Here is a 27,051-nt window from a genome sequence, read left to right as displayed (position 1 = left end):
CTGGAATCACCCAGCCCTTGCGGAGTTCGGGGAGCGAACGGGAGGAAGCGGAGAGAGGAAGAAAGCGCACGGACACCGGCTCTCCGCCCACACCTCGCTGAGACCCAGAGGGCGCGCTGTCCCCGGCCAGGAGCCGCGCGGGCGTCCCCCGCCCCGCCCTCAAACCTCGGAGGTGGGCAAGGCGGGGGCGCTGGGGGCGGGGCCTCACGGGGCGGGGCCAGGGGCGTGGCGGCTGGGTAGGAGGCGGGGAGGCAGGAGGCGCGGTCCGCCAGCGCAGCTTGCGCTGGGAGCGCATCGCGTGGCCAGTGCGCGGGTATTTGGGGTGCCGCGCGGTAGCGCACCGTAATGCGCCCCGGCCGCCCCAGGCTTGCTGCAGGTAACCGATTCCTCCACGCCGTCCACTCCGCTCCCGGCAACCCGGATCGCCTGCTATGGCGCCCGGTGGCGGGTGGAAGGATGGGAAGGATGCGAGGGAGGGAGCCGGCTCTCAGCCAGGGGCCCGCTGCCCCGGGGGCGGGGTGGGGGGTTCCGCTGGGGAAGAGGAAGCGGAGCCCTGGCCGGAGGGAGCGGACGCTCGGACGCTCGGTGGGGGTGAGCCGGGAGCGCGTGTGCGCTCTGGACGCTTTCCCTGGGCCTTACTTCTGGTTCGATCCGTGGAGCCCGGGGCCAGGACTCCGGTGCCCAGTGTCACCTGGAAGCCACTTTCTTTCTGGCGTCTTTCCCCCTGGTCGGGGTAGCGAGTAGGAGCTGAGAAGTCGGAGTTGGCTGCGGGCGTGGATGGGCAGGAGAGCGAACAGTTCCTCGCCGCTGTCTCTTGGGTGCCAACTCCGTCTAATCCTTCCGGTAGCCCTGCAAAGAGGCATTATTACCCTCATTTTACCGATGAAGAAGCCGACACCAGGATGAGAAATGACTCGCCTTGGGGCAAGCGTTTGGAAAGGGACTCCGAAGTCCCCACCCCAGCCCTCGGCTTCTCTCTTTCCTCCTGCTCCCTCTCGGTCCTTACCCCGCGGGTGTAGGAAACTTGCGCTGCTGCGTCTGTTTGGAAAACAGGTGATCGTTTCCCTCCGAGGTTACTTTTTTTTTTTTTTTCCGTTAGTACTCCGTTTCTGATTCACATTCTTCCAATTTTTGGTTATTAGCCTTTTGAAGTGAAAGCAGCCCTGTCTCACGGCTCTTTTTTTTCCTTGCAGCGCATTCCCTCCATGCCCAGCGAGCCCCCGGCACCCGCACCGGCCACACACTTCTTTGTCACCGTGGATGAGGTCGCCTGCAGATCCGGCTGCACCTTATGGGCTGCCCAGGTGGAGGTAAGGTTTGTAGCCACCGGGCAGCCGTGGCTCCCTTTGCTTGATTTCCTTTCTGGGGGGAAGAGAGTCTTTATTTAACAACTCGTAGGACAAGCGGCCAACTGGGAAGGATATAGGAGGTTCACAGAAAGCACTGGTTCTTTGAGATGAGAACAGGCTACAGGTTTCTGTGACCTGAATTTGTAGAGTGGTAGGTGAGGCATCCGGTCAGGGACTTGTCCCCTGCTCTGGGCACTCTGTCCCCCTTTCAGAGCTGTTCTGAAAGGCAGATTTGTTTTATAGAGTGGAGGAGGAGGGATGAATGGTTTTTAAAGATCAGTGTAAATTACCTGCTAGGAGCCCAGGCAGTTCCAGACAGGCTCCCCTCCGAGAGGATGGTAACAGATTTCTCTTTTTTGGCAAAAAGAGAAACCCTGAGCTTGGTGGGTATTTGCTATTGTCTAATGGATTTTTCGCAGCCATTCAAGATAATGGTTTGGGGAAACTGAGTTCGTAGAAGTGGCTAACTCCTCAATTTTTAAAAACAGTGTAATATACTGTAAATTGGCTTTTACAAAGTTTTATCGTTAGGTGGAAGAGGCTGATACTGGTTTCTACTTTTTGGGGAGGATTTAAAGGTTGCCACCAGCTCATCTGCCCTTCCTTCACTGGCCCTGGAAAGGACCTCTGTAGCCTGGGCCCCAAATCTCTAGTGGATTTCATCCTTCATTAATTATAATTCATCCCTGACTGATTATAAGACCACTTCCAACCACGTTAGTTTGTTTGTTTTTTATTTGTAACTTAATTGCTTAACATAAAGAGAAATGTCCTTGAGAATTAGGAACCACTATGTTACAGGGACTGATCAGGTAATGGGTGGGAGATTTAAGGGGGGCTTGGCTGGGCACAGGTGACCTAGGGAGGACCTCCTAAAACAATCTGTGGGGATGGCCATTCGCTCCCCATAACCCTGCAGGGATTCTGACCCAGGATGTCTAGATCTTTCTCCCCCCACCCAACTAGCTGAAAAATCTTTTTCTTTTTTTTTTTTTTAAACAAAGTAAAACCTGATTTAAATATTGTCTTTTTTTCTTTTTTAAAACATAGGAACCAATCAGATTTGGTTCTTGCGTCATTCGTTTTCAGATCTGTCTTGGAAACTTCTATAGCTGGTGATTGCATTCTTGAGGGGAATGAAAAATTCTGACCTATGCTGTAGATATTGTGCACTTGTCATGAAATGAGGTGGTGGGAAACCGAGATTAATGCTGTTGAAATGATTTCTTCCAATTCTCAATAACTGTTTTCCATGAAGGATGCAGTACTGCCACAGTGTAGAGTAGTCTTTTATGGGCCAGCCAGAAGGAATTGTGTCACTGCTGCTAATGGTCATTCTTTTTTTTTTTTTTTTTAGTTCTTTTTTTGTAAATTTTTTAATTTTTTCAGGGTTCCAAGATTCATTGCTTATGCACCACACCCTGTGCTCCATGCAATACGTGCCCTCCTTAATACCCACCGCCAGGCTCACCCAACCCCCACCTCCCTCCCTTCCAAAACCCTGTTTGTTTCTCAGAGTCCACAGTCTCTCATGGTCATTCTAATGAAAATTTGTTCATGGTTCTAGTTCAGGATGCCAAATGCCTAACTCCCTGACTTAAAAGAGGAGTTCCCAAATGACTGTTTCTCAGGGGGACTATCTTTACTCTTAACCACATTGGCTTTGACACCGGATGCAGCGCTTAAGGTTGTCCTGTTTCTTTGTCGCCCTCTGTGGCAGAGGCCACTGTATGTTGACATTTGGGCCAGTTAAGCTTTTGTTGTGGAAATTGTCCTGCGTGTTGTGGGATGTGCCGCAGCATCCTGGTCCTACCCTGTAAATGCCAGTCGGCCCCTCCCTGCAGTTAGAACAACCCAGGTGTCTCCAGATGTTGCCACACGTTCCCTGGAGGATGGAGTCACCCGGCTGGGGAAAAGAATGAGCCAACATTTAAAATGCTCTCGATGTTTATGAACTAAACTGTAGATACAATCGAATGTTAAACTTCTAGTGACTAGAGAAGCTATCTGTAACATCTAAACAAACATCTACATTTTAAAATATTTTTATAATAAAGATGACTAAACTAGTGTTCCCTGTGAACAGCCCCATGTGTCCTACCAGAGTGTATCTCCAAGGAAATTTTGGGTGTCCTGTGTGCTTGTTAAATTTCCAAAGTTTAAAATAGTAGAAGCTGAAAAGGAATTCTAGAGTGGTTTTCATTTTTCTCCATTTATTTTACCTTTTTTAAAAAAAAGATTTATTTATTTTTATTTGAGAGAAGGAGGGAACAGGCTGGGAGAACGGCAGAGGAAGAGGGAGAAGATCTCTAGCGGACTTCTCACGGAGGAGCCCCATGCAGGGCTGGTCTCCCGACCCTGAGATCATGACCTGAGCAGAAATGAAGAGTCCGATTCTTAGGGGCCCCCAACTTTCTCCTTTTAGTTTACTTGATGTCTTTTAATTTTTTTTAAGGTGATAAAAATATTAATGAACCATGCTTACTGATTTGGGAAAATTGACACAATTCCTACGAGAACCACAAGCAAAAATTCTAAGCAAAAATTTTAACGAGACTCACTGTAGATCATCATGTTCAGAGTAGAATTTAGTTTTAGAAACCATAAAAAGAGGGCGCTTGGGTGGCTCAGTGGGTTGAGGCCTCTGCCTTTGGCTCAGGTCCCAGGCTTCCGGGATGGAGTCCCACACTGGGCTCCCTGCTAGGCAGGAGCCTGTTGCCTCCTCTCTTTCTGCTTATTTGTGATCTCTGTCAAATAAATAAATAAATTAAATATTTTTAAAAAAAAAACATAAAAAGCTTTTAGCTAACAGCAATAGCTAAGACAACCATATATTTCTGTAGTCTGAGAAATTCTGATTGGATAGAAGAGAGGCCTACATAATAAACAATAGATTCATATCAAAAGAAGAAAATACACTGAATATATAACCAACCCTCTATTTTTAGACCTTAAGTTCCGGAGGTTGAAAACACAGCCCTGGTTATAAAAGATGCATCCTTAGATAGGGAATGGCAATCCATTGGTTCCCATCTAGAAATCAAACTTACTTGTTAAGATTCAGGATTGGCAACATAATTTTGGGGGCCCATGTTTAGAAATTCTTAAGAACACCACGAATGCTGGGTGCCTGGCTGGCCCAGTTGGAGGAGCCTGTGACTCTTGATCTCAGGGTCGTGAGTTCGAGTTCCACACTGTGTATAGAGATTACTTAAATAAAACTCAAAAAAAAAAAAAGAATATCAAGAAGACAGCAGACAGCTTGAGTATTAGGTGAATCACAGGGCCCTGTGTGGCAGTACAGTTTGCCTACCCGTGAAGTTGACCCTGGTTCCTTGTTCATATCAGAAGAGGATTTCGGTCACTAATTCAAATCCCCGGAGAGGTTACTGCTGCTCCAAAGCAACTGAGAATTTCCGACTCACAGACTGTACTAATATTTCCAATCAGGAGTCTGCGTGTATTCGGTCATCGGTACACTAAATTTACTAAGAAGGGGCACCTGGATAGCTCAGCTGAAAGAGCATGTGACTTCTCGACCCCAGGATCATGAAGGGAGCCCCATGTTGGGTGTGGAGGATACCAAAAACGTTTACAGGAAAAAAAAAAAAAAAAACCTTTAAAAATTAATTTAAAAATTTAACCCATGTCTAAAAAAAAATTCCTCCCATAAATAATTTTTCTTTTGCTAAAGAGTTAGCCAAACTGTATGGGGGGTGAGTGGGTCCCTGAGCAACCTGTTTCTTAAGGCACTCATTGAACAACTTACTGAGCACCCGTACGTGACAGGCATTGTCAGCTCTGACCCCACGGCTGGGAAGGATGGAGGGTTCCCCCCTTTCTGAGCCTTCCAGCCTCATGGCTAGAGGATGGATTGGAGATAGACCAGCACATAGTCTCACAGGCTGTCCCAGTTGTTGGTGGGACTCCAAAAAAGCCCACAATGTCCAGAGAGCATCTAACCTGAGGACCTCAACTGGGTAAGAGATTACTCAGGGTAGGTCTCCCTAGGAAGTGATACTTAAAAGAAATCCTGAAAAATGAATAGGAAGTAGTCAGGTGAATTAGGGGCCTGAGTTCCATGTTAGAAGGGTTAAGACCAAGGCAGAAATATGCCTGTGGGGTGAGGCCTCTTGGGTCATTTTCAGGACTGAGTTTCGTTGAAAAGGTAATGGGAACCTTTTTTTTAATATTTTATTTATTTGACAGAGATCACAGGCAGGCAGAGAGGCAGGCAGAGAGAGGGGAAGGGAAGCAGGCCCCCTGCTGAGCAGAGAGCCTGATGCAGGGGCTCGATCCCAGGACCCTGAGATCATGACCTGAGCAGAAGGCAGAGGCTTTAACCCACTGAGCCACCTAGGCGCTCCAGGTAATGGGAACCTTTTGAAGGATGTTAAATAGGATATGAGATGAGTGATTAAGTTTGGATTTTTTAAAAGATCGTCTCCACTGCTGTGTGGAGAATGGTTTGCAGGGTTAGGCCGGGCTGGTATCTTTGGTGCCTTTGTGCAGACTGGAAACGATGGACTACTTTGTCCCAGCTAGACTGGACCAAAGGCCTCAGGCCCTCAGCCTGTCACTTTGCACGCATACCCTGAAGAGGGGCAGGCTGGGGTGCAGTGGCAGAGTGCAAAGGTATTTGCTCTCCCCGGGGCCTTTATGGTACTTAATAGAAGCCGGACACAGAGGGCTTGGGGGGAGGAGGGAAAGGGAGAGAGATTGAGCCTTGTAGCTAAAGTCAGTATGAAAGTGGTGATTATTTGGATGTGGTTTTTGGAAGGCAGCTATGCTCACCACTGAAAGTTTCTGGCATAAATAACTTGAGTGGGATGGGGTCGTGAAACCATTCCCAATGTTGGAGAACCCCGGGGTGAGGGAGGGAAGGTGATTCCTTGGGATAGATCTTACTTGTGGAGACCAAGGAATTGGCCATCTGGAACTCTTGAAAGAGATGAGGTGGAAGGAAGCCCCTGCTGGGAGCTGTTGCATGTGGGTGATCATTGCTTACACAAAAGATCATCAGAGGACGGGTGTAGGATAAGATAAGGGGCTGGCCTGGAGAAAAAGATAACTGTTTGGAAGAGGAGGAGCCTCTGGGTACAGTGACTGAGAAACGAAAGACATGCGGAATATGGAGGAAATGTGGGGTCTGTGGTTTCCTTGCATTTCTCTCTCTCTTTCTCTCCTTTTCCATTTGAGACTGGGGACACCTGAACAAATTCTAATGCTGCCGGGGGAGGGGAGAAGCTAAGCCTGTGGGAGTGAGAAATCCATGACTGAGCCTGTTTTCAAAGAAGGGGAAAGAGGCTGGATTCCATTACACAGGTGTGGGGGGGAGTAGCCTTTGATGGAAAGAGGGCGGGAAAGGATGGATTGTTTGCCTCCAAGTTGAGCTCTCTGAAGGAGGAGGCACGTTGGTCTGCTGAGTTGGGTGGGTTCGAGAAGTCAGCTACTTTGTAACCAGTGTTCATCAAGCCTGTTCTAGTGCCAAACACTGGTAGATTATGAATGATGATTACCCTTAGGCTCAGCCCTGATAGACTGGTAAACAGAGGTTTGGTCTTTGTCTCTGGGTTCTGATGCCCTTGGAATTTCCTGAGGGATTGGAATGATAAGAATGTCTTTTGTTACTCATCTAAAGAGCTCTTTTCCACACCTGCTTATGCTAATAAGGTGGCTGAGGTGTAGGGGGGCCCTAGGTAGCCTCAGGATGGGGTGGGCACCAGAAAGAACCAGTAATTAGAGGGTTGGAACTTTTAGCCCCACCCACTGGCCTCCGGGGAAGGGGGAGGGGCCTAGAGACTGGGTTGCAAAAACTTGGATCAACACTATTTGGAGAGCTTCTGGGTGGTTGAACCCACCAAGTGGGGAAAGTGTGGGTACACCAGGAGCAATCCAAGGTCATGGTGACATTTTCACAGTGAAGGGTGATCGCTTCTCAGAAGAATTTATGCTACAGAGGCACATTTTGGAAAGAGCTGTTTGGGAATGTTTTCACTGTAATGTAAACATGTTGCCAAGAAATATGGTAAATCTGTGGCTGGTCAAAAACCTAGAAGAACTTGGAAAAAGAATTGTCTGACAGAATCTTTGAAGTGAAGAGTATCAGTGGGTTTTTAGTCCATTTGTTAGATTCATAAAAATGTGGCACCCCCTGACTAGTTTGCAGGGACTAGGGCTTGAGAACCACCAGCGGAATCTCACCAAAAAAGACTTTGTCAAAGTATCAAGATTTAGGCAGCAAAGCCCAGAGTGTTCTACTATTTCTCCAGTGGGTATGTGTCACCCAGACAGCCATTGAAACAAAATGTTAAGGTGCAGGAAACTGGGAACCAGTACTTGACAGGACTCTATAACAAGGTAATTAACCAAGAGTTTTCAAAAATAAAGCGTATTTAGGGGCGCCTGCATGCATGGCTCAGGCATTGGGCTCCCTGCTCAGTGGGGAAACAGCTTCTCTCTCTCCCCCTGCACCTCCCCCCTGCTTGTTTTCTCTGTCTCTCAAATGAATAAGATCTTTCTTTAAAAAATAAAGCATATTTAATGTATTGCTTTCATTACAAATATTAATATCTATTTGTATTTGTACCATAAGTGATTATACTTATAAGTGTTATTTCCTCTTTTCCCCGTCTTTTTAATAATGTGCATTACACAGTGGTACATAAAATTTTTTAAAGAAATATACATATCTAGATGGGACTTACTCCAAAGCTTTTTCTCTTGGTGTTTGCCCTAAAAAATGTATAAACTTATCATTAAAAACTGAGGCAAGGTTCTCTTCTCCCCCTACAGCAAATGGAGAACTGGATTTCCTCATAAACTGTAAAACTACATCTTCCCCATGATGTGCTCCTGCAGTTAATTTGTGGAAAATACCATTGCTACTGGAGCTTCTGTTGTGAAATTGAACAAATACAGAATGTATGCGTGTCTTGTTTCTCTTGAAATGCATACCTTAAACTTCCTTTAAATAATCCACTTTGAATGCTTTAAAAAGAAAGGAGGAAAAAATAAACTTCCTGCCCCAGGACAGGTAAATGTTATTTCCACACAGGCCTTGTGGTTCGTTCCTTCCCTAGCCTGACTCTGCTGTGGACGGAGATCTGCCCCAGGCCCTTTTGGATCTTTTGGGGAAGCTGACTGGGGAGGGCCACATTCTCCTCTGCAGGTATGGGTGGGAATTAAAAAGCAAGTCTGGGGGGTCTGGCTGCCTCTCCCACAAAAGGTACACTTGGGGTGGCAGCATGATCATGGGTTGGAATCAAATAATCACGAATTTTCTGTAATCAGCAGCTGGACCCAGGAATGCGCCTAAGGCACCCTCCTAGACGATGCGACTTGCCAGGGGCTTTTGTCCTTCTGAGTTTGTGCCTGACTGGCCTCTCGGATGCCTCTTTTCCAGAAACGAAGTCAGAGCCCCCCATCTCATCTTTGTTTACTCTTTCCGCATGTTATGCCAATCAGAGTCATTCAGTCTACTTAGGAAGATTCCTTTCCAACATGGCTGCTAATTAACAAAACACCTGGCTACCCAGGAGAATTCCTGAAGCATGAGGTGTAGTCGCTGCCCCTGGAGTGTGGCCATCCCAGGAAGGAGTCCCCGTTAACCTCCCCTGCCCCCAGGGGGGACCTCAAAGTGGTTTCTGGCCAGTCTCGCCAGATGCTCTCCTGTTCCTTCCAGTGCTACAATGGATGCATTGTTCCCCAAAGAGTTTTTACCTATATTGATCAAGCCTAGAATTTCCCTCAGAAGGCTCAGCAAATAAGCATGTGTAGATGCCTTGAGATCAGGAAGATGCATTATTTATGACTACTGCCCGCCCCACCCCACCCCACCATAACCCAGAACCTAGGATTCTGTTTTGTATAATAGCTACTATGTGTGGAATTAAATTGAGTGCATTCAGGTGTTTGTCAGGAAACTTCAAATACAGTTTCTGATTGTGGAGGTCTGAAAAAGTTCCCTCTAGGCATGAACTAAAGATTTGAACAATGTCCAGACAGGAGAAAATATTTAATAATAATAGTGAATAAATGGCTAATGTTTATGGAGGGCCCATGTGTCCCATACAGTGTAAGCATATGACATATTGGCTCCCTTACTCTATAAAAACTCTAAGGTACACATGGCCCTAATCCTATCAAATTGCCTAAAATTATTATTATTATTTACTATTGTTTTTACCAGCAAAGAAGCTGAAGGTTGAAGTTAAGAGCATACAGAAGTCTGAGTTGCTGGGTGATGATGTCCAATTTTTGATCTGAGCAGTTTGGTTCCAAGACTAAAGTCATTGCTGCTAAGCTCTCCTTCTCACATGTAAATATACTCAAGAGAAAATACTGAGCAACTGGTAGTCAAAGAAATACAAAATGAAACCTCAGTGAGGTACCATTAAACAGTTGTGATAATGACAAAGATAATTATACAGTGAATGGATATATGACACATAATTAAGATAATTATGTAGTAAACATGGGAGAAAATGGTGCTCAGATATTACTACTGGCCGTATGAGTATAGTCCATTTGGAAGGCAATCAAAAGCAACAGAAATTTGTAAGTTTTGATTCAAGAATACTACTCCTGGAAATCCTTTACAAAGCCAAGAGAAAACGAATTATGTGTATCTTTAAAAGGGTTCATAGTTCTTCTTTTTTTCATTTGGAAATACCTTTAATATTCAACCACGAGACACATACTAACTGTGGCAAAAAAAACAATAAAGACTCTTCGCTGTCGATTAATAGAAAAAAAAAAAAAAACACAACAGAAATTTGAGTCCCAGCTGCTGTTACATCTATGCACAAGCGTAAGTCAGGAGTGTCCCTTGGACGGGCGTTAGAAGGGAACTTGAAAATGATGTGTAAGTGGACTGAAACTGTAAGTGGCTTTTTGTTGGTTTGGAAATTATCTCGAACTGTAATGCTTTGCCAGCGTACTTAACTGGAGCTTGTGTTGGAGGATTGGGGCCATTTCTCTTTGCAATTTTAAAAGAAATACCTTAAAGTAAATTAAAAACTCAAACATTTCAAAAGTGCTTGAATAAATACCTCACCCCCAAACAAAAAGAGGATCACGGAATAGTTTTGGGTAGGTCTGTGCTTCTCAAATTTTTCTAGTGCACATTGATAGTATGTATGGAGCCTTGGTTTTTTTTGTTTTTGTTTTGTTTTTTTAAAGATTTTATTTATTTATTTGACAGACAGAGATCACAAGTAGGCAGAGAGGCAGGCAGAGAGAGAGAGAGAGAGAGGGAAGCAGGCTTCCTGCGGAGCAGAGAGCCCGATGCGGGGCTCGATCCCAGGACCCTGAGATCATGACCTGAGCCGAAGGCAGCAGCCCAAACCACTGAGCCACCCAGGCGCCCCATGGAGCCTTGTTTTTTTAATGGGTTTATTTTATATGTGCTTGAGTGTAGCTTCTCTGTGGATGCTGTTTCTTCAAAAAAAAAAAAAAAAAAAAAATTTTTTTTTTTTTTTTTTTTCCGTTATATTACCTAGAGAATTCATTCATTCCTGGCTTTGGAAGTACTTTCAAATTCAACATACATACCTAAATGTAATCTTACGTACAATGAAAACGTTGCATCAAGTTTGCCACTCAAGTTTGTGCATCCACTTCAAGGGAACGGTTGGGTCTTAGATGGTAAATGGGTCCCTCTATCTTAGGACTGAAGCCCTCAGGAGGAGAGTTTCTCATAGTCACACCCACAGGAATATTTGGAAGGTTCTGGGGCTGCGTGGAAGGTTTAGGAAGCAGGGCAAGGTACGATTTGAAGCTGTTAATAACCAGACCCAGTGTTTTGTGCCGGAAAGTGAGACTGCCCCTCTGGGGACTCAGCCTTGGGCTGAACCCCCTGCCACTTCTTCCCTGCTGGTAAACAGGAACAAATGACCCAATTCAAAGCAACCTAAAGCCTCAGTTTCCTTAACTGTGAAGTGAGAGGGAAACTATCTACTTCCCGGTTTGTGAGAATTGAGACAATGTATGTAAAGTGCCTGGTGCAAATTTTTACTAACTCTTCATTTGAACAATCTCCTTAATCCTGTAGTAACGCCTATTGTGAAAGCACCATCAATTTTTTTTTTTTAAGTTTTTATTTATTTATTTGACAGAGAGAGATCACAAGTAGACAGAGAGGCAGGCAGAGAGAGAGGAGGCTCCCTGCTGAGCAGAGAGCCCCATGCAGGACTCGATCCCAGGATCCCAAGATCATGACCTGAGCCGAAGGCAGCGGCTTAACCCACTGAGCCACCCAGGCACCCCGCACCATCAATTTTAACATCTGCTTTTAAGGAAATAAAATAAAAAAGGAAACCACCATAGTAGTGAACATGTCACATTTCAAGTGCCTATCAATTTCCAAAGCTGTCACGCAAGAAAGCTGGTCTTCAGGCTTGTGTACTTTTATAGCCTGATTAGTATTTTGTCTTGTCCCGGATCCTCCCTTTTGTCTTCCACCCCGGACGGTCACCGTCTCAGCCTCCCCTGTCCCCGTGCACCACCTGCCTGCTGAGGAGCAGCAGGCGGCCGTAGGAGTTGGGAGTTGGGGACCCCTAACCAAACCCCACAGCCCTTGTGCACAGGTGAGGAGCCCCGAGTGCAGAAGGGAAAGGTCAGTCCTGAAGACAGGATGAGCGCCATCCAGCATGCGACCGGAGGTTTGGGGTTTCTCGGAAGATACTCTCTGTCTGACCTGATGCAGGGGACTCCGAGTTCTCCCAGCGCACCGTAACTGAGAGGATTTTAATACTGTACTCTAGTTTCCTTAGCCGGAAAACACTTTGAGCTTGAAGGCACATTTAACAAAAGCATCCGCAGTCTGCTGGACTCTGTTTTTCTCGTTCTTTTCATTTTTTTTCAAGTTGAATAAGGCTTTGGTAGACCCAGGGAACAGTGTTGTGGAGAGGGAGTGGGCAAGGAGCCTGAGACTAGATCCGATTACCGGGAGCTCACCGAGGACGTGCTTGGAACAGTGCAGAGACAGGATTATGTGGAATTCAGTGCTGAAATAGGAGATGGTGGTGAGGACACCTGTTTATCCAGCAACTACCACATCCCAGTCTCTGCCAGGTGGTAGAGAGGTTTTCAAATCACCCCCATCCCCACCGGAAGGGTATTATGTTAACCAGTCACTTTTCAGATGAGGAAACCAAAACTTGGAGAGATGAGGTGGCTTGCTGAAATCCTACATTAGAACATGACACAGGACTTATTGTCTCTTCTGTTTGACTTCACGCAGCTGTCTTTCTCTGGGCCCCCCCAACCCCCAGCCAGTGAGGTTTGGCCTCACAGAGGGTGATTCCAGAAAGGAACCACATTGCAGGAAGTTAAGCTGGATTTTAATCTGTTAAAAGAGCACTTCTCATGCTTGCTCATGGGTAGCTTTATAATTTTTCTGCATAATTAAAAGAGAAGATCTACTCTGACGATCATGATGTGCCCGCCAAAGATCCAGACACATGCTATGACCCGGGATTTTAGGACTTCCTTTAAAAACAAAAAGGAATCTGGTATTTTGGATTAGAATTGCTGGGACATGGGAAGCATTTAAAGCCTGGAATATTTAAAACTGGGGTTGTTCAGAAGACCCAGGACCTATGGGCGGTGTGACGAGCAGGTGGGACACAAACCAGGACTGTTGTTAAGCTCTCTCTGCTGAAGAATTGATCTGGACAGGTGGCCGAGCCAAGCGCATGACCTCTGTGCTCTAGTATTCTCACCTTCAAAATTAAGAGCAGACAAAAGAAACTTGAAAGTACCTTTCAAATCTAAAATTTTGTTTCCGTAAGACTTGGTGCTCTCTTTAGTATTCTAAACCACCCACTATTCTTTTTTGTTGTTGTTGTTTGTTTGTTTTAAAGATTTTATTTATTTATTTGACAGAGAGAAATCACAAGTAGATGGAGAGGCAGGCAGAGAGAGAGAGAGAGAGAGAGGGAAGCAGGCTCCCTGCCAAGCAGAGAGCCCGATGCGGGACTCAATCCCAGGACCCTGAGATCATGACCTGAGCCGAAGGCAGCGGCTTAACCCACTGAGCCACCCAGGCGCCCCTTGTTTTTTGTTTTTAAAGGAGAGGGCAAGGTTTATTGCTCTTCAAGTTTGGAATTTTGAAGTGAACAATAAGATCTTTTATACTCACTTTTGGCCTGCGGTGGTAATGAGATTGACAGTTTCTTAAAAAAGGAAAAAAGAAAAAGAAAAACGGGAACTAACTGGTGGGCTCAGTCAGTTACGGGTCTGCCTTGGACTCGGGTCATGATCTGAGTCTGCTTCTCCCTCTGCCTCTTCTGCTCCTCCTGCTTATGCTCTCACTCTCTCAAATAAAATCTTTAAAAAAAAGAAAACAAAACTGTGTGTGTGCGTGTGTGTGTGTGCGCACGCATGCACAGAAGTAGGTATATTTAGTTCAAGTCTACAAAGTCTACCTCTACAAGTGCATTAGAGGACAGTTTTTTCCCATTTCAAAGTTTAGCCGTTGCTCACGCATTAAGGAAACAGGAGATGAAAACTGTGAAGGCAATCTTTTGAGATGGAGGCAGATAGATGATCTTTGTTCTTCATGTCCAAATTTTCATGACCCTAAACTCAAAAAAGACCCCTTTTTGTGTGTTCAAACAACCTGGTTCACTCCTCCCAATGCCTTTAAGGTCAGTCTTCTCTTAATTTAAAAAGCCTTTTCTATGTAACATTCTACCAGTACCTACCTACTCTGAAGGTCTAGTCTAGTTGTAAGCAGGCTGCATCTTTTTAAAAATCATAATAAAGGGCTTTAGGGGCACCTGGGTGGTTCAGTGGGTTAAAGCCTCTGCCTTCGGCTCAGGTCATGATCCTAGTGTCCTGGGATCGAGCCCCGCATCGGACTCTCTACTCAGCAGGGAGCCTGCTTCCTCCTCCCTCTCTGCCTGCCTCTCTGCCTACTTGTGATCTCTGTCAAATAAATAAATAAAATCTTTTTTTTTTTAATCATAATAAAGGGGTTTAAAAAAAAACTCTTGAGGTTAAAACTGTCAGGGAAAAATCAGTGGCATTAAGTACGTCGGAGTCTCCACTATCTATTTCTAGAACTTTTCGTCATCCCAAACTCAATGAACCGTAACTTCTCCCGGTGCACACGTAGAACCCTCAGCCCCTACTCTGGTATACTTTCCATCTCTTATGAATTTGATGACTGTAGGTGCTGCATATAAATGGAATCATCCCAACTTACTTCACTTAGCTTTCTCTGGGGTTCACCTATGTTGTAGTATGCAGCAGAATGTTTTCCTTTTCAGGGATGAGTAATATTCCTCAGTGCATCCCACATGTTTAGTTTATCATTTGCTTTTCCTGGCTACTGATATAATGCCTTAATTCCGGTACTTCTGTATAATTATGGGCATTCTTTTGGCTTTCAAGGTAGTGTATAAAACTTGTAAATCCGTATGTGTTTCTTTCTTTTTTTTTTTAAAGATTTTACTTATTTATTTTAGAGAGAGAGTGAGAGAGTGCGAGCAGAGGGAGGTAACTCCAGGGGTCTCCATGCTGAGCATAAAGCCTGATGCAGGGCTTGATCACAGGACGCTGAACTCATGATCTGAGCCAGAACCAGGAGTCATGTACTTAACCGACTGAGCCTCCCAGGTACCCCTATATATATTTCTACCACTGAAATATACATTTGAAGAGGATTCAAGATATCAGGAAAGCATGTGTACTGATGGGTGGGATCAGTGGGACATTTTTTGCTAATGGAGAATACAAATGTTGATCTGAAGGGCACATAATTCCAGATTCCTGTTAGAAGGGACCAGCTTGGGGAACCGGGGTGGCTCAGTGGGTTAAAGCCTCTGCCTTCGGCTCAGGTCAAGATCCCAGGGTCCGGAAATGGAGCCCAGCACTGTGCTCTTTGCTCAGCAGGGAGCCTGCTTCCTCCTTGTACTCTCTGCTTCCCTCTCTGCCTACTTGTGATCTCTGTCAAATAAATAAAATCTTTAAAAAAGGGGGGGGGGACCAGCTTGATTCCTACATTTCCTCGTTTCCATGTTTGCTTTAGTACTTCGAACCCTGCTTCAGCCAGCCACAAGCCCCACTCCGATAGCTAACGGACACAGATGTCTTGAGGGGGGAAGAGAAGTGGCCCACAGCAAGTCCACTGCAGTGTTCTGTGGCAGTTGTGTCTGGCACTGCTGGTGTGTCTGCACCTCTCTGACTCCCATTAACACAATGTACATAGCTTCTTGGGAAAAGGACTTAGCCTGGCAAAGTATTGACCTTCTGCCCTCCTGAGCTATCATAAGAAGATTCTAGAGAGCCCCAGATGAAGAGCATTGGTCTTTGGCCCCAAACATTCAGAGCGTGTTCACGTGTGTCTAAGGGAGTAGGCAAAGAAAAGGTGGCGTTCCGAGAACAAACCACAGGTCAAGTCTAGTCTCTGTGGTCTCTGTACTGTCTATCTTAGACAAAGGTAGAAACTTACAAAGGAAGTTTCCAGAACAGTTTCTGTCTTGGTTCTTCCAGATTTCCAGCCGTTCCGGGGATGGTTTGAACATTTTCATGATTACCGAGCAAGGCTTACTGGATGGATGAGGTGCCCTCCAGGGCAGGACAAAGATTTCCTACAGCATCCTTTCCCTCTTCTTACATTCTGTCTAAATCCGACCCATTTTTTTGTGGTTCAGATCAGCTGTAATCGAGGAAGCCTTCCTGGAGCCTTTCTTTTCCTCTTGGTGGACTTACAGCTTTTGGTTCTGTGGCAGAGACCTGGGTGTAGGCGCAAGAGTGCCAAGAACTAAAAAGAGTATGATTTGCCCCTGCTTGAAAGTCGGCAAGTCTGGCATTTTTCCTATGGGTTTCCTGAGCCCACGTACCCACAGGGCAGATGTAGAGAACTAGAAACAACTCCTTAGTAGAGAGGAGAGATGTTAATTAAATTTTTTAGCAGAGGAACATGGGCTTCCTTTGGAAGAGACTTGCACTTATTCAACAAACATGACTGAGGTATTCTCTGCGGCATGTTCTGTACCTGGCCCTGGAAGATGGGGTTCTGGAGGAGGGAGACGTGCTTTCAGGCCTCTCCTCCCTTCGTCACACCATCTGGCTTTAGTTATAATATCTTATTTCATGTGGAAAGCCCCCTCTCCAAAGGGCACAGGAAACAGGGTCCAGTGCCAGTCCTAGAAGGTTTTTCCTGTCGCCCATGTTTCCGTGGTTGGAGCCCAAGAAAACTCTGGAATGAACTCTGGGAGACAGCGACCTAAACTGTGGAGCTTGGTGTTTTTAATCACTGTCCTAAGTTTTGAGGACCCCAAGAGCTTCTCCTAGCCAGTCTGGAGGAGCAGACGCTGTTGGGGTCTCAGGAGCTTGCGTTAAGGTGACACCTCAGAAAATCTTGGCACCTTGCTGCAGTGAGTCACGGACACAGCCAGGTGACCAACCAGGTTCCCCCAGATGGGGTGAGGCCATGGAGACACAGTGGTGGAAAGAACTCCACCCAGAGTGGCAGGAAGTAGCCTTGAGATCTTACCTACTTTCTGTTCCTTTCCTTGGCTGCTTCAGGATGCTCTTCGAGTCCCAGGCCTCTGCGAGCCTTGAACATCTTTAGCATCAGTCACGGTAGTGGGTATTCTGCTTCTGTCCCAGCAGCCTCTGCGTCACAGAATAATAGTCCTCGGGAGTCCTTGAACTTGAGTCACAGACTCAAGGGGGACTAGAAGCCAGCTTCCTGCTGCAGAAGGCCTATAGGTTGCGGACCCTGACTTAGCCATCCAGCTGTTGGTTTAAGCATACCTGCGTGGTGTGTGTGCGTGTATATTTTTTTAAGAAAAAAATTTTCCACTATTAAAAATGAAACAATAGGCAATAGGTAGAGGGAATTATTCTTGCAGAGAGTAGTTTTGTTTGGACTTAAGCCAGAATGACAGGTGGAAATGGTGGAGGAGAGAAGGGTTTACCTTTTTGAAATCTACTCTTTCGTTTTCTACAGTTCACTCACCTGTCCGCTCTAACCTTACCCAAGGTTAATGGAGCTACCTAGTGCAGGGCCCTTTTTATCTTGCCCCTTGTCTGGGAGTCTGGAGAGTAATTAGAGGCTGAACAGGAAAATCCTGATTGTTCCTAGAGATGTGTCCGTATGTCCATATGTCTATGCAAATTCATGTAGATATGGTAAATCCTACTTTGAAGTCTAAATATGTTCTGTCCTATTACTTTATAATAAAAATATGTATTATTCCTTTCTTCCACCCTCTTCCTGCTTTCCCTTATTATTATTATTACTACTACTACTATTAAAAGAATTTAGGGTAGTATAGCCTGAGCCACAGGTCGCTCATTTCTTTAATTTTTTTTCATTTTCTTCTCTATGTAGTGAAATTCACTATAACTAGGAAGTATGTTATTGGAATGAAAGTCATCTTTTGACATTGGTTTATTTAAAATACTGAGGCTTGTGCTAGTTCATCTTGTTCTGAGTTATTATATCACAAGGTCCTCTGTGTCCTGACCTATTCCAAACAAATCTAGATTCGATAATGACTGGGTTTTAGACTCCTTCCTTGGACGTCCTCATGTACTTTGTGAAAACAGCCCCCCACTCCTCCTTCTGTCCTGTCCTTACCGTGGTGAGCTGTTGAAGACGAGAGAGAGGTGGTGGGTTAAATTAGGCAGAGGCCTTTTGTTTGGAGCAGAACATCCGTTATGTGATGCTGGGCAAAGCACATGACCCGTTTCTTCCAACAACCATCTTTCCCATTGCTCTGTCCTCGTAATAAGGTTTCAGTGAGTCTCAATTGAGAAAACTGTGTTTGCATTAAGACCAATGTTCTTCAGAGCTAAGCCACAGAGCACAGTGATGGCTTTTTGAATTATTGCATGTCTCTGATGTCTTTGGAGGCAGTAATTATCACCCAACCCTCTCCTGTTTGCTTTGTTTTCAATGTAGTTATAAATTCACAGCCCAAACCCTGGTGGCTGTTTAAATCAGTTTTCAGTATGCTTATTCCCATTAGTCATTCCATCAGTTTCATCTTAAAGACACGTTTCCTGGAATCTTTTGTTTGTTTATTTTAGAATGAGAATGCACGCATGCCCTGGAACTCATGCATGCAACATGGGGGAGGGGCAGAGGGGGAGGTAAAAAAATCTCCTGCAAACTCCTTACTTAGCTTGACCTGGGACTTGACCTCACGACCCTGAGACCATGACCTGAACTGAAATCAGGAGTCGGTCACTTCACCCACTGAGCCGACAGAGCCATCCTGTCCTGGGGCCTTGTGATCTGCCCTAGCCTGCTACAGTGAAATCTGTTGGCCTGTGGTACAGTCTAGGATGTTCCTTTACGGTCATCTTGGGATATACCTTTTCTGATTCCTGTATTTTCTCCTTTCTTAGTTTACACTTTAGTTTTTGGTTCGGGGGGATTTTCTTTGTCAAAACAAAAACAAAAACAAAAATAGACAGCACTAGTAGGCAGAGAGGCAGGCAGAGAGAGAGAGGAGGAAGCAGGCTCCCCACCAAAGCAGAGAGCCCGATGCGGGACTCGATCCCAGGACCTGGGATCACGACCTGAGCCAAAGGCAGCAGATTAACCCACTGAGCCACCCAGGCGCCCTGGTTTTTGTTTTTTAATGTAAAATCTACCCCCAAAGTGGGGCTTGACTTTTAAAAACCCTGAGATTAAGAATCATGTGCTCTATGGATGGAGCCAATCAGGCACCCCCATACGTTATTTAGTTTTGATGGAGTTCATCCTCTAGTGGCTTCCTGACGTAAAGTGCATAAAGGTAAATATTTTGAGACCTTACCTGTCTTAAGATGTAAAATGTTTTTTTTATTTTACCCTTAATTGACTTAGTAGTTCATGTGATTTAATGAATTCTCCTCGGAAGTACACTTTCCAGCATTGTTGATGCTGTTGCCATGATTTTCATTTTCTGAATCCTATCTATGAGGTTTATTTTCCCCCTCTGGAGATCTGTGTGATATTCTCTTTACCGTATTCCAGTATTTCATGATTCAGGAATGTGTCTTGGTGTGGATCCGTTTTTACCCATTGTGTCGGTATTCCAAGGAATGTCCATCTGTTGCTTCTTTGTGAGAAATAATATTCAACCATTTAATTAACTGATTGCTTCCTTCTTTTTCTTTTTCTTTTCTTTTTTTTTCCCCTGTTTTGTCTTTCTGGAGGTCTTGTTATTCATTCAGAGACTGGATCTCCTGGTCTGGTTCTCTAAATTACCTTTTTCCACCACTTCAACTTCCCCATCATTTGGCTTGCCTATTTGCCTAACTAACTCCTGGAGAGTTTTCCTCAGCTTTCTTTTCCAACACTGCAATTGAGTTTTGCAGTTTTTCTTATCATGTCATTAATTTTTTTTTTTTAAAGATTTTATTTATTTATTTGAGAGAGAGACAGTGAGAGAGAGCATGAGCGAGGAGAAGGTCAGAGGGAGAAGCAGACTCCCCATGGAGCTGGGAGCCCGATGTGGGACTCGATCCCGGGACTCTGGGATCATGACCTGAGCCGAAGGCAGTCGTCCAACCAACTGAGCCACCCAGGTGTCCCCATGTCATTAATTTTTAAGAACTCTGTTTTATTTGCTATGTGTTCTGTTCGTGTAGTTTCTGATTTGTTGGTGTCCCTGCTATGAAGCAAATCTCCCCAAATGTAGTAACATGAATGTTTCCATTTTATTTTTTGCTCACACATTCTGTGGGTCAGAAATTCAGAGAAGAGTTGAGTGACCACGGGCTGGAGTGTCATCTGGTAGCTTCTTTGCTTACGTGTCTGGGCTGGGCTGGGTTCACCTGGAACTGGTGGCTTGAGTACCTTACACTCTCTGGCTTAGTACTATATGGAAGCTGGTTCCAAAAGGAAGCCTCTGGAGAACAGATTTTCTAAGAAAACTTGTTGGAAGCTGCTTAGTATTCCATGACCCAGCCTTGGTGGCCACATCGCCTCACATCTGCCAATCTCTACCAGTCAGTATAGTCATAAGGTTGTCCAAATTCAAGGGGAAAGAAATATTGACTATTTCTTGATTGGAGAATGGCAAGGTCACATTGCAAAAGAGCATTTAGGGATGGGAATATTGTTTTGCCTGTTTTCGGGCCATATAATCTTACTGATTGATGGAATGCAATATATTTTCTACTCTCTCTGGGGATATCATTATTAGTTTTCTTATTCCTGTACACAGTCTGTTTCCTTGAACATTTGGGGAAATTTCTAACTTAAGCAATGTATTTAAGTCTTGGCCTTGTTGGATTCCTTAGTAAATAAACTCCTGCATTGGCTTGGCAGTCAAACTTCTGGGAACTGATAGCTGGAAATAGGGAAGGAGATCTCAATAGCTATTGTCTTTGGGTTCACTCAGTTCCACTGTTTCCTGGTTGGAAACCCTGCTTTCCATAGTGCCTGGTGTGCCCCAGCCTGCAGAGAATATAAACCTGGGCCGGGGCCAGGTTTCAGGGTAGAGAGAGACCCAACTGCTTTTAAATAGCTGCCGGTCAATACTGTTTTTTGTTTTTGTTTTAAACATTCTCATCCCCCTCTGGAATCTGTGCTGCTACCGTTTCCCTGAACCTTTTGAAGATCCTGTCACAAAAATAGAGCCAGTTCTTTCTTTCCCTACTGTCAGTCTGAGATTCTTAGATCTGCTGAATAGGTTACCTTGCGACTATCTGCTTTTCAGATTCTATTTGCTGCCTCCTCGCTCACTGACCCTGAGGACATTTTGTCTGTCCCCCCACTCCAATGAGTACTCCATTGCACCCTAGTCCTGACCAGCTGGAACTGCTCATTTTATGTTGGAACACTTCTAGAGACTAGAAGGAGGAAAGGCTGCAAGGAATCTGAAAACTTGAACTCCGTAATAAACCAGCTAGACTACTGGATATCAGTAGACCACTCCACCCAACATCAACAAAAGACACACTCTTCTCAACACATAGAACATTGTCCAGGATAGGCCATATCTTAGACCATTAAACAAAACCTTGGAAGTATGATTGCCATGTAGAGAGGTCAGCCTCCCTTCAGCTTTGTAAGAAATGGCCAAACCACCAAAGTGATTGTACCATTTTGCCTACTTGGAGCTCATGGATATGTAGATTAATTTTTGTAAATAAAATTTGGAGAAGTTTGCAGCATTATTCAGATGTTTTAGCCCCCCTCCCTTTCCTTCCGCAAATCCTATTATACATTTGTTGATAATGTTTAATGGCATCTCACATGTTTCTGGAGCTCTGTTTTTCCTAATTAATTCTCTTTTCTTTTTTTCCTCAGATGGGATGCTGTCACTTGACCTGTCCTCAGTTCTACTGATTCTTTCTTCTATGTGTTTAAACCTAGTGTTGAGCCCTTGTAGACGATTTTTCAGTTCAGTTTACTGTACTTTTCACTTCCAGATTTCTTTTGGGTTTTTTCTTTATCGTTTTCTGTCTCTTTATTGAAATTCTCATTTGGTTGTCTGTCATTCTCATATTTTCAGTTCTCTAGTTCTTTGAAAATATTTATGACAGCTGTCTTTGTTAAGTCCGATACCTGGGCTTCCTCAGAGACCATTTATACTGACTGCTTTTCCCCTTTATATGATCTATACTTTTGTTACTTGACATACTCTGTAATATTTTGTTGTTAAAGGGACATTTTAGGGGTGCATGGGTGGCTCAGGCAGTTAGGCATCTGGCTCTTGACTTCAGCTCAGGACCATAAGATGCGCCTTGTCCTGGGCTCCATGCTGAGCATGGAGCCTGCTTGAAATTCTCTGCCTCTCTCCTGCCCTCACACCCCCATCCTCTCTTGCACACACTCTCTCTCAAAGAAAGAAAGGAAAGAAGGAAGAAAAAGGGAGATTTTATAATGTGCCAACTCTGGAAGTCAGACCTCTGCCCCTGCCCTGCCTCGGGTTTCATGGTGTTGCTCTTTGTTGAGTGACTTTTCTAGATTGGTTTTCAAAAGTTTGTTTTCTTTGTGGTATGAGGCCACTTAAGTCCCTAATCAGTTTGCTTGGAGATCAGATGACCTAATGACTGGACAGATTTCTTCAAATGTCTGAACCAATAAGGAGCAGGAGCTGCCTACCAACATCATTTTGTTTATGATCTGTTGTTTTAATGGTTTCTGTGCTTCAGTATTTTTGCAGAATCGCCCCACATTTTCTTGCTAATACAGGTTGGGAGTCGGGTGGTAGACAAGGTAGTTGGAAGAAGATGAGATAAGCAGCTAACTCAATCGAAGACAGACTGGGCAAGTGAGCACTGGGAATCTTCCCATTGGAGATAAAATATATTGGATTTTCCAATGGTATTGGACCATTTCACTGTTCCTTGGCACCCACTTTGGGACATGTTGCTAGAGTTTTCTTTGGAAAAGCTTGACCCAAATTGCAAATATTTTCAAACCTTTAGCAGTACACAACCAGCATTAGAAAAACAAGTAAGATTGGACAGGAAATTTTAAAAGCAAGAAATGAATCAGCCATAATTTTTGAGGGGAAAAAAAGTGAATACATAAGATTAGTTTACCAGCATGTTTTCTGAGTGTGTGTGTACTTACATGGGCATTACATCCCTTCACACATTTCCCTTCTCATTTCACAGATTTTTTTTTAAAAGCTTCATGGGACATAGCACCGTTGCTGAATGCCTCGTATATATAAAAAAACCTGACTGCAGGAAAGGCACTCTCCAAACACAGTATGTTACCTGGAATCTGGAAACTGAATGAGCCAGAATTTATTTTTATTTGTGTTATTAATATTCACAATTTATTTCCTAACAAAATATTTAAAAGTTCTAGTGCTGATCCTAGTATTAAAAACCAGTTTCAAATCTCTGTGAATCTGGTATGGAGATGACCAGTGGTATTTGGCTTTTTTTGTTAGAACAGTAGCACTTAGGGGTGGCTGGCTGACTCAGTAGAGCATAGGATTCTTGATCTCAGGGTTTTAAGTCTGAGCCCCAGGTTGGTTATAGAGATTACATAAAAATCTTTAAAAAAAGAACAATAACATTTATTATAGAACCAATTTCCAAGTTATAAAATTGATTTTTTTTAAAGATTTTATTTATTTATTTGACAGAGATCACAAGTAGGCAGAGAGGCAGGCAGAGAGAGAGGGAGAAGCAGGCTCCCCACTGAGCAGAGAGCTGGATTTGGGGCTCGATCCCAGAACCCCAGGATCCTGACCTGAGCTGAAGACAGAGGCTTTTTAACCCACCGAGCCACCCAGGCGCCCCTATAAAATTGATTTTTAAGACAAAATATATTTTGTAATATTTATAAACATAGTAAAAGTGGGTGGGGTTTTTATATTTTATATTTTTTATATTCATTTGAATATAGACTGTAGGTATGTCATACATTATAATTTGTATACAACTGTTGTTTCTCACAAGCATTAATTGTTACAACCTGTTCGAAGCAATTCCGAAAGAAAATGCAAGGCTTTGTCTCTGTTTTGGACTGTGTATGTCTTCTCTTCCTGTGGTGACTGGAATGGTCCTGAACTAAGAGAGATTCCAAACAGACCTGCATCTGGCCTGGTTTCAGCGGGGCCTTCCTGGTTTAGTTTGAAAAGTCACTTGACTTGCTTTCAGTTCAGAGATTCTTAGAAGTCACAGCTGTTTTTGAACTTCTCCATAAGAGGACCTCTAGCCCTAACTTAGTGGAGAGCAGGATGAAGCTGGTCTTTAAGTATTGGGGGCTGCTGAGGCCAGCTGATGGGCATTAATGGAAGTATCAGGAGGAACCCAGATATAGTGATGATTTTGAGGCGGGGGTGCTCATTAGAACTGGCAGAGGAGGAAAAACTCATCTTACCAACTGTGGAGAGTGGAGTAATGGTAGCCTAGGTCTTCAACTGTGATTTTGTACCTTAATTTTCCTGAAAGGTAAATTCTCAAGTAGTATCATGTAGGATATCTTAGCACATCGTTGTATTTCTTCCTTCCTTCGTTTCTTTCTTTTTTTTTTTTTTTTAGATTTATTTTTATGCCATCTCCAAATTCAACACAAGGCTCGAACTCAAAACCCCCAAATCAAGAGTCATATGCTCCACTGACGAAGCAAGCCAGGAGGCCCCTGCCCCCATATTCTTTTTTAATAATCTGGTATTACTATTACAGACTGTGGGTTTCCTCTAACACTACCCTCTTCTGCTGATTGACCAACGCCTGACCTCATAGCAAAGAGGATGCTTTTTCAACTCGAGATGTCGTAACAAGACTGTATTTATATATGTTCCTTCTCCTTCTCTTTTAGTGCCGTTCTCCATCTCAAGATGCCTTTGCAGTTTTGATAAATGCAAACTGACAGCTCTCAAGGCCACAACAGGAGAGGAATCATGACTGCCTGAAGCCTGGAAGACTGCCCTTAATTAAGGACAATCTCCGATTGTTGTTTGAAATGCTGAGAAAGTTGCTGCGGAGGAGACTTTTCTCTTATCCCACTAAATACCTCTTCCTGCTTCTCGTTTTTTCCCTGGTCGCCTTCTCCGTTTTAAGAATTCACCAGAAGCCTGAATTTCTAAGTGTTGGACATTTGGAGCTGGTTGGAGAGAATCCTAGTAGTAATATTAATTGTACCAAAGTTTTACAGGGGGATGTAGAAGAAATCCAAAAGGTACAGCTTGAAATTCTAACTGTGAAGTTTAGGCAGCGCCCTCGGAGGACAGCCAGTGAGTACATAAACATGACCAGAGATTGTCACGCTTTCATCAAGGCGCGCAAATATATCACGCAGCCCTTTAGTAAAGAAGAGGCAGAATTTCCCATCGCATATTCTATAGTGGTCCATCACAAAATTGAAATGCTTGACAGGCTCCTGAGGGCCATCTACGCGCCCCAGAATTTCTACTGCATTCACGTGGACAGAAAATCAGAAGATTCCTTCTTGGCCGCGGTGCTGGGCATCGCGTCCTGCTTCAGTAATGTCTTCGTGGCCAGTCAGCTGGAGAGTGTGGTGTACGCCTCGTGGAGCCGGGTTCAGGCCGACCTCAACTGCATGCAGGACCTCTACAGGATGAGGGCAGACTGGAAGTACTTGATAAATCTCTGCGGTATGGATTTTCCTATTAAAACCAACTTGGAAATTGTCCGGAAGCTCAAGTCACTAATGGGTGAAAACAACCTAGAAACCGAGAGGATGCCATCCAACAAAAAAGAAAGGTGGAAAAAGCATTATACAGTTGTTAACGGAAAGCTGACGAACACAGGGACCGACAAAATGCAGCCCCCTCTTGAAACTCCCCTGTTCTCAGGCAGTGCCTATTTTGTGGTCAGTAGGAAGTACGTGGAGTACGTGCTAGAGAATGAAAAAATCCAAAAGTTTATGGAGTGGGCAAAAGACACCTACAGCCCCGATGAGTATCTCTGGGCCACCATTCAGAGGATCCCAGATGTCCCAGGCTCCCTGTCCTTAAGCCAGAAGTACGACATGTCTGACATGCATGCGATTGCGAGGTTTGTCAAGTGGCAGTACTTCGAGGGTGATGTTTCCAAGGGTGCCCCCTACCCACCCTGCAGTGGCGTCCACGTGCGTTCCGTGTGCGTGTTCGGGGCAGGTGACTTGAACTGGATGCTCCGCAAGCACCACTTGTTTGCCAACAAGTTCGACACGGACGTTGACCTCTTTGCCATCCAGTGTTTGGATGAGCACCTGAGGCATAAAGCCTTGGAGACGTTAAAACACTGAGGGTTCATCTGGGGCAACTTTAGAAATAAGAAGATGCATGTGTGAGATGCACCCTGATTCTTCTACCTAGCAGTAAACAGAAGCTGTAGGGGGCGCTCTTCGGGTTGGGGACTCTGATTGTGAATGTCCCTGAAGCTGAGGGATTTCTGCCCAGCACCATGGGTTGGAAAGGTTAGGGCATCAAATGTTGACTTAGAGTTAGCATATGGAGCCAGAGTAGATTGGGGGGCATTGTAGGGGGGCAGGAGCCCAAGTAGCCAGGGATGAGGCTGAATGCAAAAACCAGCCTGTTCCAAGAACTCAGGGACTTAACAAAATGACCAAGATTTCGTCTGTGCCAAAATTACTTTGAGAGCTTTAATTATGACAGTTTTCTTGATTTGAATAAATGTATAGCAACAACCCGTTGTAAAGATGTAATTTATCGTGCAGGTTTTATTTGGTGAAATAAAAAATTAACTTTAAATGGTCCTTGTAAATAATTTACTTTCTGCTGGAGTGGTGTGCTGTGTAGCATGTCGGCATGTGTCCTCTCAGGGAACTTGAAAAAATGGGCTCGATCGAACGTGAGTATTTCTGATTTTCGCTTCAAACAACGTATATGTGTTTTTAAAAACAAAAGAAAAAGTGGCGGGCGCCTGGGGGGCTCAGTGGGTTGAGCCGCTGCGTTCGGCTCAGGTCATGATCTCAGGGTCCTGGGATCAAGCCCCGCATTGGGCTCTCTGCTCAGCAGGGAGCCCGCTTCCCTCTCTCTCTCTCTCTCTCTCTGCCTGCCTCTCTGTCTACTTGTGATCTCTCTCTGTTAAATAAATAAATAAAATCTTTAAAAAAAGAAAAGAAAAAGTGGCAATGTCTAGTGTAGTTGAGTCTAAGAATCATCTTAGCTTATTAGAAAAGATATCTTAAGTTATTTAAAAAGTTAAGAGATCTTTGTTTATCATTAGTCTTCACAGAGAAACTCAATTTTCCAAATACCGTATCTCAACTCACCCCTCCCCCTGTCTTCTCAGACCTTGCCATCAA

General features: G+C 44.5%; 1 protein-coding gene across 3 annotated transcripts; it reads left to right on the top strand.

Moving 5' to 3' along the window:
* The first annotated feature begins 215 nt into the window (after window positions 1–215).
* On the top strand, window positions 216–26,494 carry GCNT1 (glucosaminyl (N-acetyl) transferase 1). Of its 3 annotated transcripts, none has more exons than XM_059142416.1 (4): window positions 216–376; window positions 1,194–1,310; window positions 14,825–14,975; window positions 24,598–26,494. In XM_059142416.1, the coding sequence occupies exon 4, from the start codon at window positions 24,742–24,744 to the stop codon at window positions 26,026–26,028; it is 1,287 nt and encodes a 428-aa protein (XP_058998399.1). In that variant the 5' UTR covers window positions 216–376; window positions 1,194–1,310; window positions 14,825–14,975; window positions 24,598–24,741; the 3' UTR covers window positions 26,029–26,494. The 3 variants fall into 3 exon arrangements, with proteins under 3 accessions (XP_058998399.1, XP_058998398.1, XP_058998397.1); XM_059142415.1 differs by lacking the exon at window positions 14,825–14,975 and adding an exon at window positions 848–1,053; XM_059142414.1 differs by lacking the exon at window positions 14,825–14,975.
* Window positions 26,495–27,051: the final 557 nt, after the last annotated feature.

Source organism: Mustela lutreola, chromosome 12 (assembly GCF_030435805.1).
Source record: "Mustela lutreola isolate mMusLut2 chromosome 12, mMusLut2.pri, whole genome shotgun sequence".
Lineage (NCBI taxonomy): Eukaryota > Metazoa > Chordata > Mammalia > Carnivora > Mustelidae > Mustela > Mustela lutreola.
This window is presented reverse-complemented; position numbering and strand designations above follow the sequence as displayed.